This window comes from Cajanus cajan, chromosome 7, assembly GCF_000230855.2.
Source record: "Cajanus cajan strain Asha chromosome 7, NIPB_CcT2T_4, whole genome shotgun sequence".
Lineage (NCBI taxonomy): Eukaryota > Viridiplantae > Streptophyta > Magnoliopsida > Fabales > Fabaceae > Cajanus > Cajanus cajan.
Window position 1 is genome coordinate 6,240,262 of NC_138523.1, and position 12,085 is coordinate 6,252,346.

The following is a 12,085-nucleotide window of genomic DNA, read 5'->3' on the forward strand; positions in this document are numbered from 1 at the left end:
ATTTAAAAGATATTTTATGGAAGTAAAGAAAGTTACTGCAAACCTTAAAAAGTTGTAAATGTCAAAAGTCAGTTTAACTGTAAATTACCGAAAAAAACTCTTTAATTTCCGAAAAAAAAAACTTTTCTAAATTAATACCCAAACATACGTTTTATTACAGTTTCTTAGAAATTCACGAAACCTGAATGTAATTTACTCTAAAATTTGATACTAAATTTTGTTTAATGATTGGGTTAGAATTTGGGAGGAAAAAAAACACATTACCGCATAAGTGTTTCTATTTCTATAAAAAGAAAAGAAAAGAAGGCGGCACGGGCAAAGCGGCAGTGGCTTGGTTTGGCTGGTACTTGGGAATTCCCGTCCCCAACCCAACAACACCGTTCTGATTTTTGAAGACAAACAAAACAAAACAAAACACTCTTGCCTTTGAGATTCCTAAGCTCACCTCTACTCTCTCCCTTCACCCAGGTCCCTTCTTTTACTTTCCTTCATTCTTCCCTTTTATGTCTTCAAATCTATTCATGCCATTCTTTCACCTTTAAGTACCCTTTAAACTGGACTTTCTGCTCTTGTTTTAAGTCTCTTCTTCAAGCTTCTTTCATCTCTCTCTCTCTCTATGCCCCTTTTCTTTTTATAGGGTATGATTCTTTTTACAAGCATATTTTATTTATATATGTACATTTTTTTTAATATTTTTATGGTATTCTATTTTTCTGCATTCACTGTTATAAAGTATCATCGGAGGCATAGGAAACCTGCTCGGGTTGTTGGCATTTGTAATCTTTCCTATCATTAAAAAGAGAAAAAAAAATCTGTTCGAGTGAATTACTGATGTAATTAGTGTTTTTTGCTTTTAATCTCCTGATAATTAGTTTCTAGTTTCTGTCGAGCTTGATTTAGTTTTCGTTTTTATTTATTTTTTAACTTTTTTTTTCTACATTATGCACAGTGAACATGAATTACTGGTGTGTGAATGCTGTTGTTATTGGAATATAAGTTTTGTGATGGGGAAAAAATAGAACAAGGAAATTGTGTGATTGTTGATTTCTGGAATAGTTCATTTTTTATAGGATTAGTTTAGCATTTGGTTTCTGATGAGAATTGTTGAAATTCCAGGGATTCTTGTAATCATGGATGTAAAGACAAAGAGGAGAGGTGTTATGGAGAACGGTGATGGAGGGGAGGATATGGTTTTGGCTAATTTGATTGCAAATGGGGATGATGTTGGTCCTCTTGTCAGGATCGCCTTCGAAATGGGGCGGCCGGAGGGGCTGCTTCGCCAGCTGACATATGTGGTTAAGGAGAAGGAAGCTGAAATTGAGGAGATGTGCAAGACTCACTACGAGGATTTCATCCTCGCGGTTGATGAGCTTCGTGGCGTGTTGGTTGATGCTGAGGAGCTGAAGGGTGAGCTCCAGAGTGACAATTTTAAGTTGCAGCAGGTTGGCAGCGCCCTTCTTGCCAAGCTTGAAGAGCTTCTTGAGTCTTATTCTGTTAGGAAGAATATGACTGAAGCTATAGAAATGTCGAAGAACTGCATACAGGTGTTAGAGCTTTGTGTCAAGTGTAACAATCACATTTCTGAAGGTCAGTTTTATTCTGCACTGAAAACTTTGGATTTGGTTGAGAAAAGTTGCTCACAGAATATTCTTGCTAAGGCACTCAAAATGGTCATAGAGAGGAGGATTCCTGTTATAAAATTGCACATTGAGAAGAAGGTATGCAGTCAAGTTAATGAATGGATGGTCGAGATAAGGAGTTCTGCTAGAAATATTGGGCAAACAGCAATTGGTCGTGCTGTGACAGTTCGTCAGAGGGACATGGAAATGCTAGAACAGCAGAGGAAGGCAGAGGAGCAAAGTGCTTCCGGACTAGGTGATCTAGCTTATACTTTGGATGCTGAAGAATTCGAAGAAGATTCAGTTTTACAGTTTGATCTCACACCACTTTATCGTGCTTGTCATATTCATGATTGTCTTGGTATCCGAGAGAAGTTTCGTGAATATTACTATACTAACAGATTGTTACAATTGAATTCAGACCTGGAGTTATCTTCAGCACAACCTTTTGTTGAATCATACCAGACATTTTTTGCTCAAATTGCCGGATTCTTTATAGTGGAGGATAGAGTCCTTAGAACTACTGGGGGGCTCCTGTTAGCTGATCAGGTTGAAACAATGTGGGAGACAGCTATGGCTAAAATGACATCACTGTTGGAGGAGCAGTTCTCTTGTATGGAGTCTGCCCCTCATCTTCTCCTGGTGAAAGATTATGTTACTCTGTTTGGGTCTACTCTTAGGCAATATGGATATGGAATAGCCACACTTATTGATGTTCTGGATAGCTGCTGTGACAAATACCACTTGCTTCTTTTGGAAGAATGTCGGCAACAAACTGTTGATGTCTTTGGCAATGACTCTTATAAGCAAATGGAGATAAAAAAGGAAATTGACTATGAGAATATAGTTTTGTCATTTAATCTTCAAACATCAGATATAATGCCTGCATTCCCATACATTGCACCATTCTCCTCCATGGTACCTGATGCATGTCGCATTGTGAGATCCTTTATTAAAGGATCTGTTGATTACTTGTCTTATGGCATACATTTGAATTTCTTTGATTCTGTGAGGAAGTATTTGGACAAGTTCCTGATTGATGTACTAAATGTAACTTTACTTGAGAAAATCAATAGTGGCAACATCAGTGTACCTCAACTCATGCAGATTGCTGCAAACATAGCTGTTCTTGAAAGAGCTTGTGATTTTTTCCTTCGACATGCGGCCCAACTATGTGGCATCCCAGTCCGATCGGTTGGCAGGCCTCAAGCTACTTTAACTGCAAAGGTGGTCTTCAAGACATCCAGGGATGCTGCTTTCATTGCCTTACAGAGTTTGGTAAACACAAAAATAAATGAGTTTATGACCCTTGTTGAAAGCATTAACTGGATTTCTGAGGAGACAAATGAGGGTGGACATGATTACATACATGAAGTGATCATTTACCTTGAGTCTATCATGTCCCCAGCGCAACAAATTTTACCCTTGGATGATGTGTACAGAGTCGGGAGTGGTGCTTTTGAGCACATTTCAAATTCCATAGTGGCGGCTTTCTCTAGTGATGGTGTCAAAAGGTTTAATGCAAACGCAGTTATAAATATTGAATATGATGTTCAGATCATAGAGAATTTTGCAGAGGAAAGATTCTATTCTGCTGGTTTGGGAGAAATATACAGTGAAGGTAGTTTTAAGAACAGCTTGGTAGAAGCGCGGCAGTTAGTCAATCTTTTGCTAAGTAGTCAACCTGAGAACTTCCTGAATCCAGATATATGGGAGAAAAATTATTATGCACTTGAAATTAAGAAAGTGGCTGTCATCCTTGATAAGTACAAGGATTCTCCAGATGGGATCTTTGGAAGCCTTTCTAACAAAAGTTCAAAGCAAAGTGCTAGAAAGAAATCAATGGACGTGCTCAAAAAGCGACTTAAGGATTTCAATTGATGAGATTTGGAAACATTATTTCATGATTCATGGAATGTAGGGTATAGTTGAAGTATTTTGCTTCTTCTCTTGTGGACATTTAACTTCATAATGAACGTGTTTCTATATTTTTCTTACTTGTTTGTGCCTTAAATCTCTATATTCTGGTTATGTGCGTCATTTGAATGAATTTGTCATGGAACATTGTAAATGTTTATTACTGCTTCTGTGACTGATCTTTCATGGAACCAACAATGGGGAAATCCAGAATCCTTAATGTTTGTACTTTTCCGTTTCACAATTTTTTTTCCTCATTTAACAAGTGTATTGAAAATTAGATTTTGAAATGCATAAACTAGTTACTTGAAGTACTTGAACACACTTTAAACAAGAAATTGAGCTATGGATGTTATTTGAATTTTGAGCTAAAATTTGTTTTGGTAAAATGCTAGAGTATGTCATTGAGATAAAAACAAATAAATAAAAAATAAAAATTCTTTTTAAAAACACACGTAGAATTTAATTTTTGGAATGTATTTAATATGTTTTGAAAGTTAAATTTTGGAAGATCTATGTATTATCCAAAATTACATATAAAAAAATGCACATATATAAAGTCACACCTTTAATAACCTAGATTATTCTCTCTTCTATGTGTAACTAGCAAAGTGTGAATTTTTACTATAATAATACTTAAAAAAAAATCAAAATGAACCTCTCTTCTAATATTTATGAAATTTTGAACCTCTTTTCTATAGCGTTTGGAATTTGGTTTTTCGAAAATCGAATTTTGAATAACATATTTTGCCTTTTTATTTTTTACATAAAAATTGTTTTATTAATTATATAAATTTGTATATAAAATAATTTATAATTATAAAAATTAATATATTAATAATTTATAATATTAATAATTTATACTTTTATAAAGTAATAAATTTAATAATTTATAATTTTAATAAATTATAATTTTAATGAGTTATAATTTTAATAAGTTATAATTTTAATAATATATATTTTTAATAATTTTTAATTTTAATAAGTTATAATACTAATAATTTATACTTTTAATAATTTGTCATTTTAATAAGTTATAACTTTTATAAGCAACGTTGCTAGGGTTTAAGTAACCTACTGTGCCACCTAGATCATCTCCAGTGCAAAATTTTAAGGGAGCTGTTATGGTGCTCATGAAAATTGAAGGGTTTTGGTACATCAAATTATGTGAACAAATAAATTTTAAAAAATAAATTCAAGATAACATAAATTTTAGATTAAAAATTTGTATAAAATCAAAAAGACTAATTCAAAAAAAAAATAATCAAAAAATCAATTTTCATAACAAATTTTGTTTATATCTGACAAAATTAAAAAATTACAAACAAAAAATTGTAATAATATTATAAAAACATTAAAATAATAAAAAAAACAAATAATACAACTGAAAAACTAATTTTACTATAAATTCAAAAAATTTATCATCAAAGAAAAACTAAAACATATTAACAAAATATTAATATTAAACTTTTTAATTATAATAGATGCTACATTAATATATAAATTAAAAAATATAAAAATAATATAAAGATATAAAAAAAATTATACAGATAAATTATTAAAATATTAAATTAAAATAAAAATAAAACAAGTAATTACAATAAAAAAATAAAAATAAAATGATTGTTCCGGTACCCCACAATTATAGTGCGTATCGTATAATTTCTCAAATTTTAATAAGCAATGATGAGGTGGCGTTAAGAAACGAATAGGTAACTACCGCGAGAGATGTTCTTAATTTTTAATATTTTTACAAATCATCATCAATTAAAATAATATTTTTTAATAAATACAAAAAAATATTAAAGTAATATATTTATTTATATTAAATTCAAAATATAATTTATATATTTAAAAATATCTTTTTATATTAATTTTAAATATAATTATATATTCAAATATATTTAAAAATATATTTTTATATTAATTTCGGTCTTTTCCATTAAAAATTTAATAATTTTAAAAAATATATATATATATATATAATGTTTAAAATTATACAATTTTTTCCTTATTTAAGTTAACATATATTATAATTTTTGTTAATGTATCAAATGATATATATTTATTATTACTAAATAAATAAATTTTATATATTATTAATATTTTAATATTACTGATAAATTAATATCAATAATATTTTTAGTATATTTATAGATAAATTAATAATTTGATAAATATAGCTTAGTATATATTAATATATTTTTACAAAAATATAAATATATAAGATAAGATATATATTTCTAATTAATATACTTATATTTTTGTAAAAGTATATTAATATATAATAATTTGTATTTATTAAATTATTAGTTTATCTATAAATATATTAATAATATTATTGATATTAATTTATCAGTAATATTATAAAAATAATAATATATAAATTTTATTTATTTAATAATAATAAATATATATCATTTGATACAATAATAAAAATTATAATATACGTTAACTTAAATAGATAAATAATTGTATAATTTCGAAATATTGTATGTATATATATTAAAATTATTAAATTTTTAATGGGAGAGACTAAAATTACACAATTATGATATTCGATGGATTAAAATTGTTCAATTAAAAATTGAAGTACCAAAATCGCACAATTGTAATCTTTAATGGACTAAAATTACCTAATTAAAACTTTGAGGATCAAAATTGCACAATTGCAATACTTGAGGGATAAAAAATGCAATTAAGCCAAAAATTAATTAAAACTAGGGATGGCAAAGTGGGTCGTGGCCTGCTAATTTTTGGCGGGCCGGACCCACCATTTCAACCTGCCGCCCCGCCAACCCCGCCAACCCCGCCAGGCCAAATAGCGGATTGGCTCGCCACAACCCGCCGGCCCACATATATATATATATATATATATATATATATATATATATATATATTTATTATTTAATTATTTTTATGTTTATTTTATTTTGATGTAGAAGATGAGAATGAAGATGATATAAAAAAAAAGATAACTTCTTCCAAGAGAGCTTATTATATTCTTAAAATAAAAATTTAAAGTTAATTAATTGTATTTGAAGTTGTTTTATGGACTATCAAAAAATTTAGTTTACAAGTAATTTGTAAGTTTATAATTTGGTTTTGATTTTGGTGTAAGTGGACTAATTTTTATTTGATTTTGTTCTAAGTTTATAATTTGCTTTTGTTAAACATATATTATATACAATATGTATGCATTTTTAATTTTATATAATTATATTTATTTATTTGTAGCAATTTTTTTTATTTGAACATAAAAATATATATTTTTTCCATTTTTTTTAATTTTATTTTTGTATGCGGACTGACCCGCCAACCCACCAGCCCGTCCTTGGATGGGGCGAGCCAGCATTCCCAACTCGTTTTACATTAACAACCTAACCTGACCCATTTTTTACGTGCCAATAGCAGGTTAGGCCAAAACGAACCGAACTGACCCGTTTTGCCATCCCTAATTAAAATCTTTGGTGTACTTAACGTCTCTTATAAAATGACAAAGATAATAGTTTATGTATAATATTTAGCATTTAATTAATAATAATAATAATTAATACAAATAATAAATAATAAATAATTAGTTATATATTGAGAGAGAAAGTTAAACGGGCATGAGCTTCAAGTATCGAGGCCTTTGCCTCGGCTGTTCGTAAAACTGTCTTTTCTTTATCACTGACCACTCCTTACGTGTCCTCAAAATATCCACCCTCTCTCCTTTCAAGTCTTGTGCAACAAGGAAAACGCTCTTTGGAGGGAGCCACATCGGTCTACGCGCCCAACCAATCTCCACCCTCCACCCCCCCAATCCAACGCCTCTCATCGCTTCTCTTTTTTCCCTCTTTTCTTCTTTTCCTTTCCCCTTAGCGGTTTTAATCATAAACCCTAGCCGAAACAGTGAACCCACTCCCTCACTCTCTCTCATCTTAGCGCGCGCTCTTTTCTCTTCTCTCTTCCCCCACAGATCTCGCTCAGACCGATTCACTTCCCAAATTTTCCCCTTTTCTTTCCTTCTACCTTCTACCTTCTACCTTCAAGCTTCGATTTTTCTTCACTCCTTTTATACCCATCTTTCTGTTTTATTTTTAATTTACAAAATCGGACACGATCGTGTTCGATTTTCTTCACGCCATGGCCTTTCCCTCTCCTTAGCACAGCCAGGATCACGTGACTGTGTTTATTCTCCGCCAAGAAAAAAAAAACACAAAAAATTCCGGTTTGGTTGGGTTGGGTTGGGTTCGATTTTATTTATAGGAAAACCGTACGGCAATGCCGGCGGCGGGGATGCGACGAACGACGAGAGTGTTTGGCATGAAGGGGGCCGACTCGGCCCGCGTTTTGCGCTCGGGGCGGCGTTTGTGGCCGGAATCGGGTGAGGTCAAGCCCAAGCGAACCAACGATGGGGACGAGTGGCCCTCGAAGACCGCGAAGTTGGATTCCGCGGCTTCGCCCCGCGGCGCCGCCGCGAAGGGGAGGCGCGAGGTGGCTGACGCGCCCGCCGCCAGGAGGGGTCAGAGGAGGTTTGGCATTGTGTATGAGAGGCGGCGGAAGGGGTTGACGAAGGAAGGTTCTAGAAGGAAGGAGGAAGTTCCGCGTTGCGAGCTTTCGGTTGTCGTGAGTCGTTGCGCCGGCGAGAGTGGTCGGTTTTTGAGGTTGTTGGCTTCGGTGATGAGATACGTTGCCAGGGTTCGCGTTTCGCCCAGGAGGCTGTTGGGGTTCTTTATGTCGGTGGCAGTTCACGGTGCTTTTGCCTCGCGGGGGATGCTCTTCGTGAAGGTAAAAATTGAATTTTGCGTGTTGGGTCTGATAAGAACGTTTTGAAAAAGTTGTGGGGGGTGTTGGTGGAAATTTTAAGAATTTTTGGGGGTGGTGGGTAAGTTGGCCACTAATTTAGTTATGGAATGGGTTTTTATAGCTATTGGTTTGGATAATTGAGTGCCCGCAATGTTCGCTGGGTATGTATCACATCAAAGATATCTTCAATTTGTTGATTCAATCCTCGGGTTTATTGCTTGATCCTTTCTCTTCATGAAATTCTTGCTGGCTTAGCTTGTGTGATATCCGCGTTTCTTTTTCCTCGTCGTGGTTCATTGAATTGAGGCTTTTGGGGGTGTCTTTGTGACTGTGTGTGAGAGTATTTAACCTTTTTTTCCTGCATCAATTGCATTTGTTGTCCGCAGTGTCTGATTTTTTTCTCCACCTTTGTTGATTCCAAACTGTAGAGGTTTATACAAACTTAAGCCTGGGTAAAGGGTTAAACATGTTTGATTCTGCAAATTTGGTTCATTTTTTGGTGTTCCAGTATTTCTTTGTTTTCTTACTTGGGGTTTACTTTACCCGAATCAGGAAACGGGTTGTTAGATGGAAAGGCTTTATAGATATGAAAAGTTTGTCACTGGTTATTTTATACTTATAATAATAATAATCTGGCTTTTTAATCGTAGTGGCTGGATCAGTATTCTTCTGCTCCCTGGTGTTTGTTGAGTGGTCGAGCATTTTGAGGGGGGGGGGGAAGAAATAGAGTGACTGTTTACTGGTTGGTTTTCTGGTTATTGTTATTTTGCCTAGTGGTCTAATGATTTTTCTGTTTTTATCATCTTTTAGGGTCCTCCTACTGTAAACATTGGAACATGTCAGTTCTTTGGGATCACAGAGTTTGTGCCTTCGTTTTCTGTGGACTTTTCTGCTGTTCCTCCTTGTTTTGAGTACCTGCATTCTGCGATGTTCTTAAAATCTATGTTTAGGTCATTTTTTCTTGTAAATAATCCAATAAATGTGGATAGTGATGTTGAGGATATCGAGTCAGATGATGATTTCCCAAAATACCAGAATAAACAGCAGATTTTAAGCATTACCTTGGACAGAGAACCTTCGGAGACTGGAACTGTTACATCTGATGTTATTGAAATCAATGATGGTTTATCCTTACATTCCTCTGTGAAGACTACCAGGGTATCTTCTCGGAATGGACAATATAGGAACATGTTGAACTCTAGAGGCATTCAGAAGAGGAGAAGTTCACTCAGGAAAAGGAAAGCTCGAAATCCTTCAACAGTGAGTTTACGCAGAAATGGAGCAATAGCTTCTGATTTAACAGGTGGAAGGAAAAGCAATAGCCAGTTGTCTGGTGTGACCTCTAGCAAGAAACTTGGGAGTATGGATAATGGTAGCACAACTGGGAGCAGGAAAGAGACAAGTTCTTCCTTAGTAAATTATAAAGAAAAAGATTCGTCTTCTTGTTATGTAAACTTATTGGTTTCAGAGATAGACCGATGCTACAGGGTAGAGGGAGCAATTGTTACTTTAGAGATGTCTGCTCCAAGAGAATGGTTTCTGATTGTAAAGAAAGATGGATTAACAAGATGCACATTCAAAGCAGAAAAAGTTATGCGTCCCAGCACGTCCAATCGATTCAACCATGCGACAGTGTATTCATTAGACAATGGGTGGAAGTTGGAGTTTGCCAATCGCCAAGACTGGAATGTCTTTAAAGACCTTTATAAGAAGTGTTCTGATCATAATATACCTGTTACTGCTGCCAAATTTATCCCAGTTCCAGGTGTGCGGGTGGTCCCTTCCTATGCAGAAAGTAATAATTTTTCCTTTCACAGACCAGAAACATACATATCTGCCATTGGTGATGAGTTAACTAGAGCAATGACAAGGACAACTGCAAATTATGACATGGATTCTGAAGACGAGGAATGGCTGAAAAAGTACAATAATGAGTTTCCAGAACATGTGTCAGAGGATAATTTTGAGTTAATTATTGATGCTTTGGAGAAGGTTTATTATTGTAACCCAGATGATTTGTTTGATGAAAAATCTGCGGCCAATGGTTGTCAGCATCTTGGTAGCAAGGAAGCCGTTGAAGCTGTATATAACTATTGGATGAGAAAAAGAAAGCAAAAACGATCTGTGCTGCTAAGGGTTTTCCAGGTAAAATTTCTATCAAGATTTAGATATTGTTATGGGTCTGGGAGAAGTATGTTAAGTATAGATTGCAAGGGAGTGTGTTAATTCTAGACTGCCAGTTCTGTAGCGTTTCATTTAATATCGTCATCTATGCACTGTAGAATGTTTCCTTGTTAAATAAGAAGTTATGTGATTTACGTCTGTGAACTTATTTATTTAGTATATGTTAATTCCATATGGCTAGTTTGTCTCTAGATAGTTGCTGTTTATGCACGATACATTGGGTCAACTGTGACGAAAGCAGGGTTTTCCCTAATGTAATAGATATTGTTGTGTCGGAATGTTGATGTCTTTGCTTATTCCATTTGCGTTGATCACATTATATGGCTTTTAACCTAGTCTTCTTTTTTCTCCCACTGTTAGTTATGTATTTTGGTTGGGCATAATTTATCATTCGGGGGGAAGGGTCATTGTTTTAAACCCCAGTAGTACATTATTTCATATCTAATATCTATTTGGTTGACATTGTTAAGTTAATTGTGTCAGGGTCATCCATCAAAGAGAGCTCCACTTATTCCCAAGCCCTTGCTGCGAAAAAGGAGGTCATTTAAGAGACAACCAAGTCAGTTTGGTAGAGGCAATCAGCCAAGTATGTTGAAAGGTAATTTTATGACCCATGTCTTCATTGAAATGGAATGTGGATTTCTTCTATTAAATGTTGTGAATTTTGAATACATTGATCTTCAACAGTGTTGAAATTTGGATCTGTTGTAAGGCTGGTGTTAGTTTTGGTTGGGATATTGTTGGTGATGGTGGAATCATGGGTTTTGCATTTAGCTTTTGTTAAATTGACGTTGGACTTTATTTGATAAGCTTCTAAATTGCAGGTGTCTACTTGATGAATATTGTAAATGTTTGTCTGATATTCTATTCATTTTCAGCTTTTGCAGCTGAACAAGATGCCATGGAAGAAAATGCAATGCTTAGGATTGAGGAAGCCAAGGCCAATGCAAACATGTCCATGGAATTAGCCATAGAAAAACGCAAAAGGGCTCAATCTCTTGCTCAGAATGCAGATTTGGCCACCTACAAGGCCACAATGTTAATTAGAATAGCTGAAGCAGCTCTGGCTGCAGAATCAGTAGATAACGCGGCAGCATATTTTCTTGATTGAGATGGTTAGATCAATTCCGATGCTAATGATCACCACAAATTTTATTACAGGATGGGTCATAGTAGATTTGCTGCTGTGCTTTTATTGTAAACACTGTACAGATTTTTTTGGTTGTATGTATAATAACTTGGATTTAAATGAAGACCTCACAGCAATCTTTTGTACGAGTAGATTGGTCAATCTCCTTGGAAGAAAGAAAACTGAAAAATGGAAATGAAAAAAGAAATACAGGATTTGTAAGTCTCATGATGCCTATGCCTCTTTTATTATATTATTGTTATTTTTTATATTATTTTGGGGGTCAGAAGGTAAATAGCACAAGAAAGGAGGCCCAACCAAAAGGCCCACAAAGTTAATGAAGAAGCCTGTGTGCTTTAGAATTATTGCCTTTCTAGGTGCTACTGGACAAATACTCCCCTCCCCCTTTGCATTAATCGACTAGTACTTCTGATTCAAAGCTGGA

General features: G+C 34.0%; 2 protein-coding genes across 3 annotated transcripts; both read left to right on the forward strand.

The window, feature by feature from the left end:
- Window positions 1-300: 300 nt before the first annotated feature.
- Window positions 301-3,616, forward strand: LOC109813743 (exocyst complex component SEC15A). Of its 2 annotated transcripts, none has more exons than XM_020377995.3 (2): window positions 301-638; window positions 1,117-3,616. In XM_020377995.3, exon 2 carries the CDS (start codon window positions 1,131-1,133, stop codon window positions 3,498-3,500), a length of 2,370 nt encoding a protein of 789 aa, XP_020233584.1. In that variant the 5' UTR covers window positions 301-638; window positions 1,117-1,130; the 3' UTR covers window positions 3,501-3,616. The 2 variants fall into 2 exon arrangements, with proteins under 2 accessions (XP_020233584.1, XP_020233583.1); XM_020377994.3 differs by having other exon boundaries at window positions 301-468.
- Window positions 3,617-7,266: 3,650 nt separating this feature from the next.
- Window positions 7,267-11,868, forward strand: LOC109813726 (Enhancer of polycomb-like transcription factor protein). The gene is made up of 4 exons (XM_020377972.3): window positions 7,267-8,309; window positions 9,138-10,472; window positions 10,995-11,109; window positions 11,390-11,868. Exons 1-4 carry the CDS (start codon window positions 7,803-7,805, stop codon window positions 11,620-11,622), a joined length of 2,190 nt encoding a protein of 729 aa, XP_020233561.1. The 5' UTR covers window positions 7,267-7,802; the 3' UTR covers window positions 11,623-11,868.
- The last annotated feature ends 217 nt before the right edge of the window (window positions 11,869-12,085 follow it).

What these genes read in the sequence shown, in the direction of transcription:
- LOC109813726 (XM_020377972.3), top strand. Translation starts at nt 7,803, where the DNA reads ATGCCGGCGGCGGGGATGCGACGAACGACGAGAGTGTTTGGCATGAAG. An exon ending in TGCTGCTAAGGGTTTTCCAG is followed by an intron (nt 10,473 to 10,994) that starts GTAAAATTTCTA and finishes TAATTGTGTCAG; the next exon opens with GGTCATCCATCAAAGAGAGC. An exon ending in TCAGCCAAGTATGTTGAAAG is followed by an intron (nt 11,110 to 11,389) that starts GTAATTTTATGA and finishes ATTCATTTTCAG; the next exon opens with CTTTTGCAGCTGAACAAGAT.
- LOC109813743 (XM_020377995.3), top strand. Translation starts at nt 1,131, where the DNA reads ATGGATGTAAAGACAAAGAGGAGAGGTGTTATGGAGAACGGTGATGGA.